At 28.7% G+C, this 21,339-nt stretch overlaps 2 protein-coding genes and 1 pseudogene across 2 annotated transcripts in view; 2 read left to right on the top strand and 1 right to left on the bottom strand.

Moving 5' to 3' along the window:
• Positions 1-8,198: 8,198 nt before the first annotated feature.
• LOC107476230 (F-box protein PP2-A15) lies at positions 8,199-11,361 on the bottom strand. The gene is made up of 3 exons (XM_016096005.3): positions 10,834-11,361; positions 10,106-10,224; positions 8,199-8,829 (listed from the first exon to the last, which is right to left on the bottom strand). Exons 1-3 carry the CDS (start codon positions 11,137-11,139, stop codon positions 8,367-8,369), a joined length of 888 nt encoding a protein of 295 aa, XP_015951491.1. The 5' UTR covers positions 11,140-11,361; the 3' UTR covers positions 8,199-8,366.
• A 2,360-nt stretch (positions 11,362-13,721) lies between these two features.
• Positions 13,722-14,396, top strand: LOC107476335 (probable ATP-dependent DNA helicase CHR12; annotated as a pseudogene).
• Positions 14,397-19,283: 4,887 nt separating this feature from the next.
• LOC107476333 (uncharacterized) overlaps positions 19,284-21,339 on the top strand; it is a 2,518-nt gene continuing 462 nt past the window's right edge. The window contains exons 1-2 of the mRNA XM_052257988.1: positions 19,284-20,199; positions 20,702-21,331. Coding sequence (XP_052113948.1) covers positions 19,789-20,199; positions 20,702-21,331 — 1,041 coding nt within the window. The 5' untranslated portion in view covers positions 19,284-19,788. The remainder of the gene's footprint in view (positions 20,200-20,701; positions 21,332-21,339) is intronic.

Here is a 21,339-nt window from a genome sequence, read left to right as displayed (position 1 = left end):
TATTTTTATTTTTTTATTTTTTTAGCATTTATATAAATATTTTTTTATATTGTATCATTTTAAATAATTTGGATACATTCTGAATAATACCCCATCATTTTCTCAGTTTAATCTTTTATTTCTAACTATTTATATCACCATTTAATTAAATTATTTTATTTATATAACTACTAAAATGATGATATTTAAAGTTATGAAAATAATTTATGTGATAGTTTTTAATTATATATATATGAGTGACATAAGTAAAATTTGTTAAAATATTAGAAGAATTTCAAGTGTACTGAAAACATTGGTATTCCAGTTGTTTTAACCGTTTATCTAAATTATAAAAAATATATATAATATATATTAATTGAAATCAACAGTTAAAATAACTGGAACACTAGTTTTCGATACACTTGAAATTTTTCCTAAAATATTATATAGCTATTTTAAAAAATAATTTTATATTCTAAAACATAGATAGATGCATGCAAAGGCAAGTGATGATTATGGTGTTGCACTTGACATTTGACAGATTGGACTATGTGTTTCTTTGCACCTTGGTAGCAGAAAAAAAAAATTAAAAAATAAGAAATAAAAGTGATAGAGAGAGGGGTTGAAAAAGTTGAAAAAAAATAAGAGAAAAAAGAGTCTTTGAGCCAAAATAGTGAAAGAGATAGATGAGACAAAGGTCATTGCAGAATCCAAGTTCTACTTGTGCATCATTTAAAGTATTTTTTATTTTAATTTATTTTCTTTATTCATGTACCATGATAACAACACTACACACAAGTACTTATTATTATTAGTAGTAAGAGTGGTCATCATAGGCCATTAATTTTGGCATAACGATAAGGCCAAACTATCTGAAAAAAATTCAGATTGGAAGACTGAGTATTGATCAGTAGAGTGCAGTTAATTAATGTAATTACTCCATTAAGACTCAAAGAGGAGTAAGAAATTTTTCTGTACCATTTTTTTTTTGTAGCATATATTGTCTTTTATGCTTATGAAAAAGAGAGATGAATGTTCTAAATCCAGAAATTTTATCCACAAACGGTTTAAGCATTTTTAGATTTAGATTGATCAGAGGAATAATTATACAATAATAATTATAATATATATGTTGGGATATATTCTATCAAAAATGCTATTTATTATTTTCTAACCATTATAAACACATAAATGAATTAATAATAAAATGTATTTTATCTTTTTATAGGAGTTCCTTAATTTTTAAAATTAAAATTACAGATTCTTTTATACAATTTATTAACCAAAAAATTAAGTTTAGTTATTCTATCGGCCCGTATAATTTTAGTGAAATTTTAATCAGTTCTTTATATTTTTTAATTGGATTCTTACACCATATTAGATTTTGTAATTAAGTTCTTATCGTAAAAAAAACGTTAAAATTAACAGAATATTTTGTTAAACAAAATGAATACATGTAACACTTAATTAAATATTCTATTTTGTTTAATAAAATATTCTACTAATTTCAATATTTTTATCACAAAATCTTAATTATATATATTATATATATATTTTATAATTAAGATCAACGATTAAATTTATTGAAATACGGATATACCTGTTACACTTAAAATTCTTCTTATCTATTTAGGTAATAGACTAATAGGTGTGCAATTTTAGTGTCAGAAAAGCTTACCTTTTGAATAAAATAAAAACGACTAGTTTTGGCTCCTTTTACCATGATGTTTAACCTATCAATATCATGCAGATGAAGGTCAATGGAAGAATTAATGTAATTTTCTGAGCATTTGTTGAAGCAGATGATGCATGTGAGAATGAATAATAACGAGCAAGCTGTTTCAATTGTTTGTAGAAAGTACCCTTTTATGTAATGTTAACAGTTAAATTAAGTACACGTTTTTCAAGCACAGTTAAAATATACACATAAAATATATACACTTAAAAATTTCACGTTTTGGTTCCATATTAAATATTTTCTCTAAATTTTTCATGTTATCTTTTTTTTTCTTTCAATATTGAACTTTTATTTTTTTTTTAATCATAAATTATTTTATCAATAATTTTTACAAAATGAAATTTAAAATGCTATTGAAATCATCGCAATCCTTCTATTTATATATAGTCACCGTTATCTATCGCTTCTGGCTTAGTGAATATATATAGATGCATAAATAATTTTTAATTTAATAATAAAATCTAATTACTACTTCTTTCGTTTTATAATAAATTAATAACTGTTGTTTTTCATTTTTGTTGATTCATTAAAAAATTAATGTATTTAGATGATAAATTAAAAGCGACAATTATTATGAAACGGAGGGTGTAATTAATTAAGAAGAAAGTATAGAGAAACAATGTTTTTTTTTTTTAATAATCTAAACAATAAATTAAAAAAAATTAATTTTAATTTTAAAATAACTAAGATATTATATTCATGTTTAGTGGAATTGGGATGTAAATCATTGTTCATATTATTTATATCCCCTAATCCGATTGTCACGGATTAAAGTTTCATTTAAGAATTTGCCGTTGATTAATGAATTGCTGAATGCACAATATGAGATTTGATTTTTCGATAATTGTTTAATCGAACGAGTGAATTGACCACTCGACCAACCCAAATTGATTAATTAATGAATTGTGAATTTGAAGAAGCTAAGCTACATGCATGGTAGTAAATATATATAAACCAAATAGTAATTCATAGTTTCCATGTGAAAAGCCATAAAAAAAGAGTCAGTTATTTAAGAATACTACGGAATTTGTAATCATAGCTCAAAACCTCAACTTAGGATAACTGCAATGAAGGACTATAATTAATTACTAATTAAATTTTAGATATAGGGTATAGAGTATGTAGCCATAGAAAAACTAATAAGTAAGCCTCTTAATTAATTAAAACAAAAAATTAAAGTAGTGGTAATAGCAGTAGTAGGTAGCAGTGGTCCTCAACCTCATATATATCATCATCAATATTTATTCAATATAAGAAGCTAAGATAGATATGAATATGATGACCTAATTTAATAAAGAAGCAACATAAATTTAATTTTGGTGCAACGTTTGCAGTGTGCATGCCGGGGAGATTTGAAACACCTAACATACAACAAATTTAAAGGGGTTACTTCTCTCTGCTCTCAAAATTAAATAATTTTGATGGAAATTCAGATGCAGTTGACTTCATGTAAAGTTGATAGTTGAGAACTGTTAGATGAAAATTGAGTCAAATCAGTCAAATCATCTATAAAGTTGACTACACCTGAGTTTCCATCTTTAATTTTTTATATTTTTTATTTTTTATTTTAAAAGATAACTATGATACTCATCACGTCATCAATTTAACACAGATCTGAGTTTGGATGCGGTTCTCAGTTACTAGTTACTACTACGTACTTCTCATGGGTTGTGATCATGTTCATCAATATATATAATATTATATTATGGTAAAATTTAATTAGTTGAGCATTAGTATATATAATTTTTATAAGATTTAATTATTTTCTCACTTTCTGTAATTTTATTGAATTTTTAATTAGGTTCTTATACTTTTTTTCTTTTTAATTAGGTCCCTATACTATATCAGATTTTGTAAGTAAGTCGCTACCGTGGCAAAAACATTGAAATTAATGAAATATTTTGTTAAACTATACAGAATATTCAGTAAAGTGTTAGGTATATTTGGTTTGTTTAACAGAATATTATATTAATTCCATTGTTTTTGTCACAATAGAGACTTAATTACAAAATCTGATATGGTATAGGGACTCAATCGAAAAGAAAAAAAAGTATAGGAACCTAATTGAAAATTCAATAAAATTATAGGAATCGACAGAATAATTAAACATTTTTATAAATAAGATTTTATTATACATTTGAACATATATATCTATAAGCTTATAAGTTATAACTTAACATTAGTTTAGACGAAAAATTTAACAAAGGGTTTTTTTTTTTTATTTGTAGGTTTCAATTTTATTAACAACAATGCTATAAAGAGCAAAAAACTTTACCAAAATTTAGTTAGTAATAAGACATATATATGATTATGATGATTGATGAATTCGAAAATTTTTTGCCAAAATATACAATATTAAGTTTTATATAATTTTTATTTCAGTGTGGAAGCAAATAAATATAATTACATAGATAATGAGATTAAAATATCTATAAATTCATATACATATACATACTCAAATTTTAATGAAAACATGCTCCCAATCTTAAACCATTTATTAAAATTACAAAATATTTACAAGGTTAAATTACTCGGTTATTATCCCCTTATAACTTTATCAAATTTATAATTATATTCTTATATTTTTAATTAAGTCTTTACACTAATTTTAAATTTATAATTACATTTTTACCATTCAAAAAACATTTAATTTAACAGAATATACTGATGCATATCTGCTTTCATAATATTTACGGTTAAAAACAATCTAATTATAAATTTAAAATTAATATAAAAATCTAATTAAAAACTCTTAAAATGTAGAATTTTAATTATAAATTAAAAAAGTACATGAATAAAGAATAATTTAATCTATTTACAACAACTCTTAACTACTTTTTATATTATTATTAAACTATATATAAAATAATGTCTAAAATTTTGCCTTTATTAAAGAATAATTTATTTTATATTATAGTACATAAATATGTATGTATAGTATTTCGTCACGTCAGAGGATTTGATTGCATTGTTAGAGTATACTATATGGAGTATGTAGTAAAATGTTTTCACTAAGAGAGTGAAAGTTGTAAAAATTAAAACTACCCTAACCCTACCTAACATATGCATGCATTTGGCTGTGAAAAACACAGGCGAAGGCTGCGGAAATAAACAACTACGTGTGACTCTACGCAAACGGCGCCGAACCCTTGTTGGTACTTCCATTTTTTTTAGTGAAAATTCAGGAGCAGTCGACTTCACGTAAAGTTGATAAGTAAGAGCCGTTAGATGGTTTGACTGATTTGACTAAATTTTCATCTTACGACTCTCAGCTATCAACTTCACGTGAATTCAACTGTACTTGATTTTTCACTTTTTCTTTTTCATATAACTATATCTTATGTTATTAATTATTTACTAACAAAATTTATGAAGCTAATAAATCTATGTCTATTGTTATATTACTATGAGCAAGCACTTAGAGAGATAGAGAGAAACAGAATATGCATGCTACAAATTAAATCTATGGACCAATTAATTAATTAATTTGTTATAGTAGTTCGATCAATAGGTATAAAAAAAAGTGGTCATTTACATATATAGAATTGTTTTTATATAAAATCGATAAGTGAAAATTATTAAATAATTTAATATATTTAATTAAATTAAAAATCTAACTAAAAAAATGAGATATTTATCATTTGAATCAATATCTTTGCTTAAATCTTGCATATCATGTTTAATCGTATTATATATATATATATACATTAAAAATTAACTATTAAATTAATTTGCAGTCGATTTCATGTAAAATTGATAGCTGAGAGTCGTTAAATAAAAATTTAATCAAATCAATCAAATAATCTAACGACTCTTGGTTATCAACTTCACGTGAAGTCGACTGCACCTGAATTTTCACCCTTACATATATATATAATTGTTTTATATAAAATCGGAAAGTGAAAATTATTAAATAATTTAATATGTTTAATTAAATTTAAAATCTAACTAAAAAAATGTACAATTAGTAATTTTAGTACGTCTAGTTACACAAATACCATGTGCTAATGATGGTAAAACTTGAGATTTCATCGTAGTAATTAATGTGCAACATTAATATAGAGTTAAAAAAGATAGAGAGATTCATTAATTGAACGAAACTACCGCCGGAAAAGCATAGTAGAAGCTGTTCCACATATAGTAAAAACCTACTCTATTCGTTTCAAATTAATTTTTCTAAAATTATGTATAATTACTAAAATAATCATTAAATTTTATTAAGGATTTAAAAATTTGAGAGAAAATGAAAAATTATATTTTATTTATGAGTAATACTAGGGGGCCAGCAATTTTTGTGATTGTTAGCCATCAACTAGCCATCAATGATGATTTGATGGTGTGAGATTGGTATGAGATTTCATCCAATGGCTCACCTTCCCTTGCTGGTTACATGCTGGCCAAAATTCAATAAAACTGCTGGCTCCCTAGACTTTTCCTTTATTTATTGCTATATATTTTCTGTATAATTAATTAATAGATTATTAAAATATGAAAATAATAATTATTTTAAAATAAAAAAGTAGAAAAAGGTAATTAATTTAAAACGAAAGAAATATGTTTTATAATGTTTGAACGTACTGTTGTCTTTTCCTTTTCCCTTGTCTCCCAACCATCACACAATTTAGTTCTTTTCTTCCTGGTTTTACCAAACCCTATTCATCATTGAATTGAATGTATTAGCTTTTGCATATTTTTATTTTTAGTTTTTATCTTATTTTATTTTTATAAAGAAGTTCCATGCAAATGAATAATTTTGATTTTTCCTTAAAAACATTAATGGGGTCCCTCTGACTAGTTAGGTTAACCAAGATATATATATATATTTGTCTGATTTGGACCATGTATGAATGGATAAATTAGACTAGTGTCAATCAAAAACAGTAGAAGTGATATTTTATTTTGATTCATTCATAATTAGATCTATAATTAAATCGTTACATCATTTTATTACTTTTATAATGTTTTGGATAAATTGCATTGATCTGCCTTAAAATAAGATGATATTATAAACAAACACTGCTTGATTAATTATGCCTATATTACTTCTCTAGAGATGAGGTTTGTGTTATGCTTCAAAATTATTTTAAATTTTTATAAAATATATCAAATTGAGTATTCTAGAAATTAAATTTCTAATATCCTAATTGAGATATTGTAAAGTAGGCAAAGTAAATGAAACAAAATGCTATTTTAATATTTTCATATGATGACACTACGATGTGGATTATTTTTGTACAAGACATTGTAACATAGCTTTCCACAAATTAAATGTTTGTATAATGCAATATAATATTAGTACCTTTTGGATGAATAAGTGAGTCTTGAGAATATTAATATATGAAAAAAGTTATATTAAACAGTTTAATCGAATATGTTAAATTATTTAATAATTTATAATATTTTTCACGCCGTGTTTTTTCATGTGAGTAGTAACCAAAATTAAATTACTTAAAGATTTTAACTATTTAAAAGCGAAACACAAACTCTTCTATAGACCTATAGGCTTCATCAAAAGGACCTATAAATGTTAACCATGGTTAAAAACTTATATATCCACATAGAAATTTATTAGCTTTTATCTTTTATTGTTTTTTTTTTATAATGCCAGTCAGATTGGATCAGGCAATTTAACAAACTAATTAAATTCAAATAGTATCAACAATTAATGTTCACTCAGTTTAAATAGTGTTTTCACTGAATTTCTTTTAGCACACTGTTGCATATAGAGGAATGATGTCACCTTTGCTACAGTTGGTATGAAAGGGAAAAAAAAAAATCCCAGCATCACTTTCACTTGCATGGAAGTAATGGACTTCTCAGTGATTCATCACATTTTTATGGCAATCCTATAATTATCTTCTGTGTGTGGCTATGTATTTTTAGAAATGTTGTATATATAAAGTAGAATGTGACAGGGAAGGTTCACAGCATGCTACATAACTTGGAATAAAGAACCCAACATCAAATTGACCCTAATTTCATTTCATCCAATTCTGTTAGGCTATATCATGGATTGGGAATTGAGAATTGCTACTTAAAGAAATGGGGGAAAAATTACTTATATATACTTCAGACTATTTTGTTCCTTTTTTGTTGGGTTATTTATGTTATTAAATATATTCACATATGATAGATAGGGCCATAGGGTGAAAATTTACTTGAGAACTTTCTATAAAATTACTTTAATGTGAGTTTGAGTAATTTTATTTTTTACACCTAAGTAACACAGAATTAGGTTGTTCAGCCATAAATATGCTATCATTGACCACAATTTGACTGAAAAATAAGTTAATTGATGGCATTAATAACAAAAATCTACTCTTGCATCCCAAATAAGTTTCAGAAGGAATAGAGACCAGCCACTGCAAGCAAAAGTGCAAAACCTTTTTTTGAGTTTTTTTTTTTCTCCTTTTTTCTGATATATCATCTGACAAATATATAGAATATGAAAACAACTAAATACATAAAAATGATGAATTGCATGACTATAGAGAATAGATACCTACTAAATGGGAAAAAAAAAAAAAAACTCAGCAGAAGATTATTTTCTCCAAATCCTCAATTTTGTTTAGAAGTATATATATAAGCTTTTAGACCCTAACAGAGTCTGACATTACTAAACAAAAAACTTCCTAATTTGCATGTGTGGCTATTTCAAAATGCCTCTTCTCTTACGCTCTCTCAAATCACTAGGTATAATAAATACAGAATCTACACAAAGGCCACCTTTGGAATGTGTACAATCAATTTGTTTCATGGAGAATCTAACCTCAGTCTTAGGCTCTGATCCACTGACTATGAACTCCCCCACCTTGTAATCTACCCAGTATCCACGCTTATGGTTGCCGTATCCATCGTCGAGCTCGGTTTCGTCCAAGCAGAACTCGCCTGATGCGTGTTGACCATCTGAAGTGGATAACTCGAATTTCACAGGTTTTATATCCCAACCATGAGTGTGTTCGTAATTGCTTACACGCCGCCCGAGCCTTTTAGAAAACCGTCCAAGGTGAAGTCGAAAGGAGAGTGTGTATATATCAGGAGGAAATGGAAACTTTACCTCCCCGTCCACTTCGAACCACCATATTTGCTGCAAATATGCTACAATTTGGAACCTGAAAATTGTCTAAGCTGTTACACAATGCTGACAGATTATAAGAACAAAAGGAACACAAAGCAGCTTCAAAATAACAATTTGCAAGAATGCTGCAATGCACAAAAATAAATGCAAAATGGAACACACACAAAAAGTAAACCGACATAATTTAAGTATAGTGTGGCATTGAGAATTAGTTGCAGCTATCAATAAACTAATCTAGGTAGTGAAAACCAACCAAAACCAACCTCCTATTTGATTCAATCCTGTAAGAGTATTGTGGTTCAATAAGGTTGTAAAATACAGTCAATCCCTACAAATCTGATCAACATCTCAAGTTTGATTTAAAAGAATCATTCCAGGTCACAATAACTAAAGCAGCAAATATCCATCCTGTCCTTGTCCAAATTAATGAATGTATATGTATGTCGAAAATTAGTGTCCAAACTTTTATAATGAGTTGGATTATGAATCTTAAAAGTTATAAAATGTCTTCATTTGTTTTCCTAGTAATCACAAAAAGGTATAATAGAATAAAATTTAAATGAAGAATTATTTACTTATAGTAAATAATAATATTGTAATAGGGCTGTCAATGTGGTCTGTGAAATTATGTTAACTTTTAGGACAAAACAGAGGAAAACCCAAACATAGGAGCAAACTCACGATCACTAGTCCATTTTATTTTGGTTTGGCTCCAAAAGGATGATAATTAGTCAGCTTCATCCCATTAAGCAGTTCTATGAATTGCTTTAGTTACTTTTGATTTTAAACTCAACATTGAATCAAGGATTAAGCAATGAAGCTTTTAAAACAGGGAAGGCCACAGAGACTACCCGTTATGTTAGTAGCATGCCAGAAACAGATTGCACATATGTGAAATGAACTACAGTCTACAAGCCTAGTAGTTCGACAAAAACACAATCAAAGCAATTTCATATAGCATTGTTATAGTTGTTAAGCACTACTTCACATCAACAAGTTCTGAGCCAGGAAAAACAAGATAAAGTTGTTTTTATTTGAATTGCATTATACCAGACAAATCATCCTAAATTGTAATGATATTCGATGGCAGTACCAGTAAATACTTAGATAAGACCAACCAATCCTACTACTAAATCATTTTCGTATGATTCCCTTTACAATCAAACCACCAAACAATCCTATTATTTCAGCAACAAAAAAGAAAACTAAAACTACAATGAATATGAAATGCAGTCTTAGAAATCACAGCAAAAATCTTATACAACAGTCTTAAGCTTCTAATCTCAAAATTAAAGATTTGTTAATCTAACCTAGATTCTTCGGTAGGAATCCAATTCCAGTATCTCCGGTCGTCAATTCCAGTAATTGCCATTGCCTTTGCCGAAATTGCCATGCAAACCCTTCCTGTCACCCTGTCGAGCCACACTTCCTGTAAGTATATGCATAGATCAGCTTATCTTTGTACTCACCACAAATCATATTCAAAATTGACTCAAAATCCAAACATAAATAAAACCCCCTCCCCTCAATCTCAGTGAATACACCACAAAACACATCCACTTCCAAAATAGCAAGTAGACCCAAAATTAGTCCTCCAAAGACACACAACATAGTTAGAACTTCAACTTTCCTACTTCATCAACATCAATTATATACAATGAAGAATCAAATTGATGTTACACATACTTGAAGGGCCAATTTAAGCATCTACTCTAACAAAAACCTTATGAACACTTAACAAAGGGACTGTATCCAAATTATTACTACCATTGCTAATTTGATGAATAATTGAGTATCCTAACCAAATTAAGAAGGCTTTGAAGTTGGAACCTTCCAAAAAACAAAAAGCAATGTTTCACCTAAAATTCAATCAAACCAAATCAGGTAAATCCTCTGCCATACCAACAAAAATCCTAAAAACTATCTCTAACCCCAATTATTGCTACCAATGATGACCTAATTTACAATTCAGAAGAACCCTAGCCAGCACAACCACTACAAAATTGAAGTGAAACTAACCTGATTACGGAACCCTCACCTTATTGCCGTCGTCGAATGGCACGGGGCGAGATAAGAGGGCAAAAATGTCCTTTTTTGAGAGATTCTTGTACCTCTCGGGAGGCACGAGATCGAGAAGATCGTGATAGTTAGATGGAAGCTTGGACTGCCAAACGGAATCGGCGGAGGCGGCGCCGCGAAATGCGCGGTTGAGTCGTGCAAGGTTGCAGATCTCCGGCGGCGACAGGTGGAGGAACACGCGCGCCACGCAACCCTCCGGTATGTCGCCGAGGCCTGGACCGATCATCGAACCGTTCGTACCGAGGTTCGATAGCGATGCCCCCATCGCTTCTTCTTCCGATTGAAGGGCAAAATTGTCCTTTTACTTCTTCCTCCTCCTTTTTCTTCTTCTTCTTGTCGATTCAAGTCATGGTTTACGAGAATAAAGGGGGAAAATGAGGTGAAAAAAGGAGCGATTTTTTTTCTAAGGATTTGAAGAAGATTTTGGGGTAGTTAGTGGAATTTTTGTTGTCATGTGTATTGCGTTTTTGCGTTGGGGGAGAAAAGATTTTTATTTTATTTTATTTTATTTTATTGGTGTTAATTTAATTCCTTCGATTGTGGATTTTCCGGGAATACGTGGAAAGGAAAATGTTGATTTTTTTTTCCGGAAGAGTATTTAAAGCGAAAATAGTGAGCGTTTTTTTTTATTATTACAATAAGAAAAAAAAAGACGACAACTGCCGTATGAGTTTATGAGTTACAACTCATTGACAGCAAAAGTAATTGGCTGAACTGAGGAACCGAATTTTATCGAAGAAAAAATAAAATAAAACAAAAACTCATTTAGCAAAAAAAATTAGTCAATAGAAATTATATATTAAAATATAAAATATATATTAAAAATAAATTAATAATATATATATCATATACAAATATATAATAATTAATTTTTTTGTGCACATTTTTATTTATACCACTGGATCAATAATATAACATATGATAGATCAAGTGATACAAAAATAAATATCTAAAATTTAAATAAAAAAATCATATTATTAATTCATAATAAGTAAATTTATGATTGATTATACATATAATTCAATAAATATCTTCCGTATTTTTTATTTTAAATTTAAAATTTTATGTTTAATTTAACTAAGTGATTTTTCATATTAGGTTTTGCATTAATTTTATTTTTGAATTTTTTATTGCAATAATTTAATCTTTTAGATTGAGCTTAAAACTCCGTACAAGTTCTTTAATTTATTTTCAATGTGAGTCAGCAAGCGAACTGCTAATGTGACATAGTTATTACCATGCTGTCAATTATTATGGCTACTTGACGTGGCTAACAATTTATAATTTTTTAATTTAATTTTTCTCTCCATTTTTAAATAGTAAGATTACATAGTTAGTCTCTATATTTTTATTGAAATTATAAATTGATTTCTACACTTTAAAAATTTGTAATTGGTCTTTAAACAAAATTAAATTTTGTAATTTAGTCCCTACTGTTTAAATTACGTTTGATTTAACAGAATATTCGTCAATATATTTGCTATTTTAAACATGTGACTTGTACGTGTTTGACAGTACGAACTAATTTGTAATTTTAGTGAAAATATATGGACTAATTGTATAATTTAACTATTTGAAAATGACTAAAAACTCCTTAAACTATTTGAATCTACCCCACCCTCCCGAACTCTCTCACTCTCACTTTTTCACTTTCTAAAACAGCACCCCCAGCGCTCTCTGTCTCTCACCTCTGTCCACTGCATCTGTGCTCACGAGTCCCGTCTCGCCTCCTTCCTTCGTCTCACTTCTCTCATCTAGCAGGGCTCGCGTCGCTACTACTCTCCCTCGCCAGTCTCTGCATTGTCTTGATTCGTCTTCCCTTACTCCTCTTGTGTTCTGCCTTTACAGTATTAGATAAATTTTTTTAATTTTTTTAGCTATTCAGTTATTGGATTATAATATGTTGATTCGTTGCTGTGTTTATATGATTGTGATAAATTGAGCTATTATTTTTATGTTGATTTGTAGAGGAAATTAAAGAAGGGAGGAAAAGATGTGAAGAAAAGAGATAATGGAAGAAGGGGGCGGGCTTTGGCGATGGTGGCTCACGGTAGTAACGAAAGAAAAAGAATAAAAATGTTGAAGAGAGGAGGAGGAAGAAAAAGAAAAAGAGGAAGAAGAGGACATCGTGGTAAATGTGCAATTTTTTTTTTACGGTAAACGTCATTGATGACCTAATTACAAAATATTTTGAACAAGGACCTAATTATAAACTTTAATGTGTAGGACTAATTTATAATTTTAACAAAAGTATAAGGACCAACTGTGTAATTTATCAGTTCAACGAGCTCCTCTCTTATACTCAACCCATTCAGGTAATGTCGCACTTATAGATTGGTATTATTAACTACTAGTACCAATAATTAGGAATTGGTAGCTTTGATACCATTCAATTCGGTGCTTCCCAATCAACTCTATTCATTCGCTTTTTTATATAAATAAATAAGAGAAAAATTTTATTTACCAAAATACGCACGAGGAGAAATGCTTACCGAAATACGCAGGACCAACTCAGGAGAGGCACCCGCGAAATAGAGTTACACTTCAATCCAGGTCCGGCGGTCACGAAATGGACATGACAGCAGCAGGAGGCATGCAGCTCCCCCACATCGCTCCTGGCATGCACGAAATGGGCCCCATCAATCCTGGCGCACACAAGTTGGGCCACCTCAGGGGCAGCGGCAGCGAATTGGCTCCATTACGCTGGCGGCTTAGGATCATAGTTCTTTCATATTCTATGAACACATATATGAAACACACATTTGTGTTCAGTTTGGAACAAACATGTGCCACTGTTTCAATCTCGTATTGTGCTTCATAGGTCTTGCTATACATTAACTGCTTGAATGTGGAATTAACTACCTTACAACCCGATCTGATGAGGAATTTTGGCTGTTTGAGAAAATGGATGAAGAGATGAGACAAAGGGAGAATTATAGATCTCGTCTCATAGAAGAGCATGAAGTTTTAGATTGGGTATACTCTGCTCTAAATAAGGATGATCAAGCCAAATCTTTTAATGTTGGTAGTGTTACTAGAAAGCAGAAAAGAAAAAAGTGTCGTGTATGCAGACACATTAAGTGATTTGCAGTGGATGAGGGCTATGGAGAATGGACAAGATGTATCTAAGCTTTCGGCTAAAGGGAAGAAAAGAAGCGTCCTCCTTTTCTGACAACCATGCACAAGCCAACAATAAAACATTGGCCGATGAAAGGTTGTTAGAGAAAAGGAGTGGAAGTGTCCTCAAGATGAAGACTGAAAGATCAAGTGCAGATGGTTTCATTGTGACTCTTGCTTCTAAGCGGCTGAAAACTGAAGAATCAAGTTCCCAAAAACATGGAAGTGAGAGTGGTGTGGACAAGAATACGTTTTTTCTGTACTATTCACAGGAAGAAGAGAACAAGCTATCCTGGCCAGGGTTCATCGTCTAATACCAGAGACCAAAATTCCAATGACAGAATGCCAATTCGCGGACGTCGCTGGCATAATGGAGCTAATTCGCTGTCGCTGCCCCTGAGGTGACCCAATTCGTGTGTGCCAGGGCTGATGTGCCCATTTCGTGCTTGCCAGGAGCGACGTGGGGGAGCTGCATGCCTCCTGCTGCTGTTATGCCCATTTCGTGGCCGCCGGACTCGGATTGGAGTGCAACTCTATTTCGCGGGTGCTCCCCTGAGTTGGCCCTGCGTATTTCGATAAGTATTTCTCCTAGTGCGTAATTTGATAAATAAAGTTTTTCTCTTATTTATTTATATAAAAAAGTCTTATCCATATTGGTGTGAAGGTGTTGCAGTTTGTAAAATGTTGAAAGTTAATAAATAATTAACTAATAAATTAATTATTATTTAAAAATTTAAAAAATTAAATTTGATAAGTTAGAAAAGTAGAAATAATTAAAATATAAATTTTAATACTAATTTTAAAGATTTTGACCTAAAATTAAATCGAACGAGCTGAAACCGAATAAACTAGACTCGTACTGGGCCATGGCCCAACCCAATTCATTAAAACACAAAGAGCTTCAGCTTCCTTGCCTTAAATAATTATGATTCCCACTGCTTTGGGAAGAACAAGGGGAAAGTCACAAACCCTTGATCACTAATTTCAATCCCACTTATCTTTTAATTCAGCACTCTAATTGACGAGCTGTTAGTGGTTACGCGTTTGTCTCAAAATTCTCTACAAAGCAAACTAACCAATTTGTTAAAAAATTTACTTTTTCTGCATTAACTGTACTCTACTTCTATTTGTCTTTGTCTGTATGGTTTCACCGAAGTTTAGAGGATTGAAGGAAGGCAAAAATTGAGGGATTAAGATTAGAGTTGAGTTAGAATCTAGATGCCTTAGATGACTTACCCTAACTTATGGTTCATTTATTATTTTAAGTTTTGAATCTGAGTATTGGAATTCTAGAATTGCCTCTAACTTTTTCGAAACCTTATATCTTATGTATTGGAGTTCTAGTTTTGAATATCAGATATTTATATTTTTTAGATATAAGTCGAGAGGCACCTCGTTAGGCGTCTGGATTTATTATGCAAGCGAAGATCTAAATATTGAAATGCTGTGTTTTGAGGTTTTAGACTATGTATTTATGTTTATAGATTCTCCGAATCTACAAATTTTGTAGCTTGCCTTCTAGAAGTGACTTTTGGAAAAACAGACTATCAATTTTCTGTCTTTGGTACATTTTGGGTTGTATATATGTATATATGATGGTCGACCTTGGCTTCGCAAGTTGAATTTAGAGTTTGATATTCTGTAATCTTTAGTGCTCAACTCTTTTTATATATATATATATATTCTTTTTAAGTTTCGTTTACGTGGGCGTTGCACTTTTCGTTTCGCAACTTTGCTTAAGCATTTTATTCAAGACTCCTCGTATATTACATTATTTCAATTATTATACACGTATATATATATTATTTTTAAAAGTCGTAATACCTCGTCACCTCTATTTTATGACTTAAGCATAAGATTTTATGTTGTAAGGTGTTACACAGTTCATCCCTATTAATACGCAGTGAAATGTTACTTTAGTTTTTATTTTCTAGATTTTCAGGTTATTCAAATTAGTTATATGTGTTGAAAGTCTTTTAATATGATTAATCAAAAGCACAATACCAGCAAAAAATATGCAACTGATAGAAAAAAATAGTTTGACATTGATGAAATTAATTAACATTCAGAAATAACTCAAGAACAGAACGTTTACTAACTCAGCGGCCCCAAAATTAAAAGAAGGTAAAGGAGATGCCATTGATTCCTATTGTGTTGCAAAATATGGCACACAATGGGTTATAAGTTATAAATCACTTTTTATCTCAACTAATTTCATTTTCATTATTTTTATACACATGCATTTAGTAAAATAAACAATAAATCAATATATAGTGTGTCCATTGATACACTAGTATATATAGTGCATGTTTCAAGACTAAAAGGTTATTATGTGAGGAAACATATTATATCATTTCACTAATTAATTAAATCTAATAATTCATAAAACGTTAAATAAATATACATATATAAGCTAAAAAGTAAATTCATAAAATACATAGTATACTATAGTATAACTCATTTTTTTTAAAATAATATAGTTAAAATTATTTTTGTGTTAAATTTATTTTTATTTATTTTTTGTAATTTCCACAATTTGAGGAGAAAAAATACCTACATTGACTGTGTTAGAGAAATATGGAAATTATATTTTAAACCTTTAACAAAATTTAATTAAGTAAAAAATAAATAAATAAATTTGCACCCAAACTTATCATCATTGATGTTAGGCAACTATTCACGTAAAAACGCTTAAAACGTCTTTTTTTAAAGATGTTTTTTTAATAATTAAAATTTAACTTATATAATTGATTAAACTTGTGTTATTTTTGTCAAAATTAGACGAAATAAATCGATTTAACCGAAAATCGATAAACCAAATCTTGAACCAATTTTAAATTAATATTTTTATAAAAATGACTATAGTACCCTTATTATGGAAAATGACTTAAAATATTTCTATTATATTTTTTTAAAATTCTAAATCCTAATCTTTCTCTTCTCTCTATGCCATAATTGAATTAGAATTTAGGATTTTCAAAATTAATATATATAATAAAAATATTTTAGTCATTTTTTATAATAAGAGTATTATAGCCATTTTTATAAAAAAAGAATATTAATTTAAATCGATTCAATATTTATTGATTTATCGATTTTTCAGTCAAATCAATTTGTTTGGTCTGATTTTAACAAAAATAACATAATTTGATCGATTATATAAGTTAAATTTTAATTATTAAAAAACGTATTTAAAAAAAAATATTTAAAATATTTTTATGTGGGTGACTCCTCTAATGCTATAACAAGTTGCACATGGTAGCTAGTTAAAAAGTAATGAAAATAATGGAAGAAAATATTATTACTAATCAGATGACATGGACTTTGTATGTTAATTTAATTTAGAAGTTATATTATAAAACCTTAAATGTATCACACAGTTAATTACTTTCCTTGCATGCATATATATAACTTTAGTTGAAGATTCAAATTTCGAAGAACTAGCATGCATTATATATAATAGCAATTAGAACAGTTCTTGAATAACAAGTTGTCCACTTGATATAGGAATCTTATTATTATACATTTTGTAAAGTGAAAACGATCAAAGACAACATTTATGGGAAAGAGGAGGAAGAGAGAAATGTCATAACCAGTAATACCACCATTGAAAGGGGACCACACCTTAAACAAGTTGCCGAAAACAAAATAATTTGGCTCCATGCATCAATATATAGTTGACCATCCTGTCACCTTTAAGTTAATTATTATTGGATTTGTAATTTTTATTATATTAAAATAATATTATTTTAATTTAAAATAATTAAATTATTATTTTTTATTTTATTAATTTTTTTATTTTAGAAGAATTTGATTCTAACTATTAAATTATTACAATTAGTTAAATTATTTTTCTTTATATATGTATCTCTTAGCTTTGAAGTTAAATATTGTTTTTATTTTGCTAAAACAAAATAATAATCTTGTTATGCTCACACTTTTTATAGTAAATATTATTATTATCTAACATTTCTTTTATTATTTTGTTAATTAAAAAAATATAAATACTCAATTAATTATAATAATTATATTTTTATACGAGTGTTAAGAATATTTGGTGTATGAATATTATTAGATATTATAATGTTTTAGCTTTTTTTTTTGTTAAGTAATGTATTTTGGGGTTTAGGGTTTATATTTTTTTTCTTTTTTCGGTCTGTAAAATATATACATTTGTGTTATTTTTAGTTAACAATATTTTTTTAGTTAAAATTCTATATACCATGGGCCAAATATAATTAAATGTAATGTAATTCAAGGTAATGTATATGTAGAAAAAGAAGAGATTGATGGATGTATATACTAGTATATATGTATNAATCCACCTCATTATTTTTTAATTATATGATAAAGGTTTTGGTAGGTTTTTATCAATGAGAATAGAACACATAGTAAACTATTTATATTATTTTCTCTTGAAAAAGTTTTTTGGAAAATAAAATAATTAATTAATCACTCTTATTAGCAATAAAATATGTCATAGTTCCTTTTAAAATAGTGTTTATCACCTTAATTAGAAGACGGGGAAAGAGCACATAGCAATAGTAGCAAATAGTATAGTAGTAATGTTAATTTGTTATTTAATTCTATAGATAGAAAAATTAAAGGCCAGTATACAGAATAAGGATCCTTGTTGGCGCTATGAAATACAGCACTTAGCATTATATATATTCTCTCAATATTTTACAAAAATATTTAATAACAAAAAAAATTAATAAAAAATAATTATAACTTATTTTATTATTATTTAGTATTCATTAATTATTACAATAATCAATAAATATTAAATAAAATAAATTTCAACTTTTTTTGTCTTTTTAACATCACCGAAGTTTTAATTTTTCTTCAAAATCTGTGGGTTCTCTCATTATATTCATTCCTTTCCAATTTCAATTATTCCAAATCTCACCACTCTCCCTAACCACAAAACCATGGGCACTTACTCTCTCTTTCCACCCAACAAAACAAGTTGCTCTAATTTGGTTCAACTTGTTCACACTTTATATATAGTTTATGCTTAATAATAGTCATAATCATATTATTATGAGAAACACCTTTAATATTTAATATTTGATTTACATTAATTTATTTATATTCATAATTTTTAAAATGATATAAAATACAAAAAAAATGAATAATTAAAGATTTCTCAAAGTTTACACAGCATTAAATTTTTTTCTCTAAAACCATGTAACTATTTATCTATTCTATCTCTATTATATTATCTCCCTCCTTATATATAAATATTATTGTATGTCTCTAATAACATCAACACAACTTCCATCCATGTAGCAGCCATTATCTCAATTCTCTGCCATATTTCATAGCGTTGCTTCTTCCATAATATAATTATCTATTTCACATGTCTACTAATTAGTTCATGTTTGTTGTTGTTAGTTGTTGGTTTCTTCTTAATTAGTACACCCTTTTGTCCTCTTGGATTAACTAACCGGTAAGTTAAGTTTCTAATCACCAAATTAAAGGCCCTTAGTTTAATTAATTACTAGACCTATGGATTTGTGTGTATTTATATATATTCAATTTGTTTAATTAGATTTGGATATATTGAACTCTCCTTGTTATTTGTTTTAGGTTAATTTAATTTGTGTTAGTTTTTGTTGATGCAGATCATTGTTAGCCCTAATAGAGATTAGAATTATATAATTAAGCTTAAGTAGGTATTATTATGAGTTAATCACTTAATTAGTCTATAATTAAGGACATGTGATATAAATAATTGAAATTCTCATCACATTTTGAAAATTTTCTTTAGAGTTAGCAACAAAAGATTTATGAAATGGAATCCAACAATGAACTAGGTAGTGGCATGTTCTCTGTCATAGGTTCTAGTTTCTTAGGATTAGATCATAATAATAATAATAATAATAATAATAATAACCCTTCACAACAACAACAAAATCTTCAACATAGAAACCAACCCAAAATGGTTCAGTTTGGTTCTTCTTCTTCTTCTTCTCATCACCAACAAATCAATTATGATAATAATAATAATTCATCCAAGAACAAACACCAACAAGGTTCTCTAAGTGATGAAGATGAACAAGGATTCAATAATATAGATGTTGATGAGAGTAATAGTAACAAGATGAAGAACATTAGTAGTAGTATCTCACCATGGCAGAGAATGAAATGGACTAGTACCATGGTTAGGCTCTTGATAATGGCTGTTTACTACATTGGTGATGAAGTTGGCGGCGGCGGCGGCAGTAGTGGTGGTGGTTCATCAGGAGTGAGTACTTAATCATATACATATACTTCAATTTTGTTGGTACATGCATCAAACACTACTATCTTCTATATTTTATCTTATTTATTATTTGAGACGTAGTTACATGTAACGCAATACGTTATTGTCCAGAATGGATATGCAAATACATATCACATCTCATATAAAATACGGTAAAAACTCAGGTGCAGTTGATTTTACGTGAAGTTGATATTTGAGAGCTGTTAAATGATTTGACTAATTTGACTAAATTTTCATCTAACAATTCTCAGATATCAACTTTACGTAAAGTCGACTTCACCTGAGTTTTTACTATAAAATATTTGAACATACTATCATAATCAAAATCCTTAATGAGAAAACTACTATAAATATTCATTATGTTATATAAATGTTATTTAATTTGTGCTTATTTTATGATTTTTGAGATAATAATAGTATTTGTGATGATGATATAACATAGACAAGTACTGATCCAAATGGGAAGAAAAAGATGATGATGAACAAGCAAGGAGGGGGGTTGATTCTTCAGAACAAGAAAGGGAAGTGGAAATCAGTGTCAAGAGCAATGATGGAGAAAGGTTTCTATGTTTCACCTCAACAATGTGAGGACAAGTTCAATGATCTGAACAAGAGGTACAAGAGGGTCAATGATGTTCTTGGAAGAGTAACAGCTTGCAAGGTTGTTGAGAATCAAAAGTTGTTGGAAACAATGGATCACTTGTCACCAAAGGCCAAAGAAGAAGTGAGAAAGTTGCTGAATTCAAAGCACCTTTTCTTTAGAGAAATGTGTGCTTATCATAATAGTTTTGGCCATGGTGGTGATAATGCATCTCAATCTCAATTACAACATGAACAAGGAGAGAAAGAAAAGGAAGAAAGATGCTTTCATTCTTCTTCTAAGTTGAAAATAGGGTGTGAAGAAGAGGATCATAATGATGATAGTGGTGACGACGACGATGACGACGATTCTGAGAACTATTTTGATGAGGATGAAGATGAATTAGGAGAAGGTGGTTCAAAGGGTCATCATGATCATCATCATGATCATAATAAGAGGCAAAAGAAATCATCATCATGTGAATTGATGAAAGAATTGAG

Source organism: Arachis duranensis, chromosome 2 (assembly GCF_000817695.3).
Source record: "Arachis duranensis cultivar V14167 chromosome 2, aradu.V14167.gnm2.J7QH, whole genome shotgun sequence".
In the NCBI taxonomy this organism is placed as follows: Eukaryota; Viridiplantae; Streptophyta; class Magnoliopsida; order Fabales; family Fabaceae; genus Arachis; species Arachis duranensis.
This window is presented reverse-complemented; position numbering and strand designations above follow the sequence as displayed.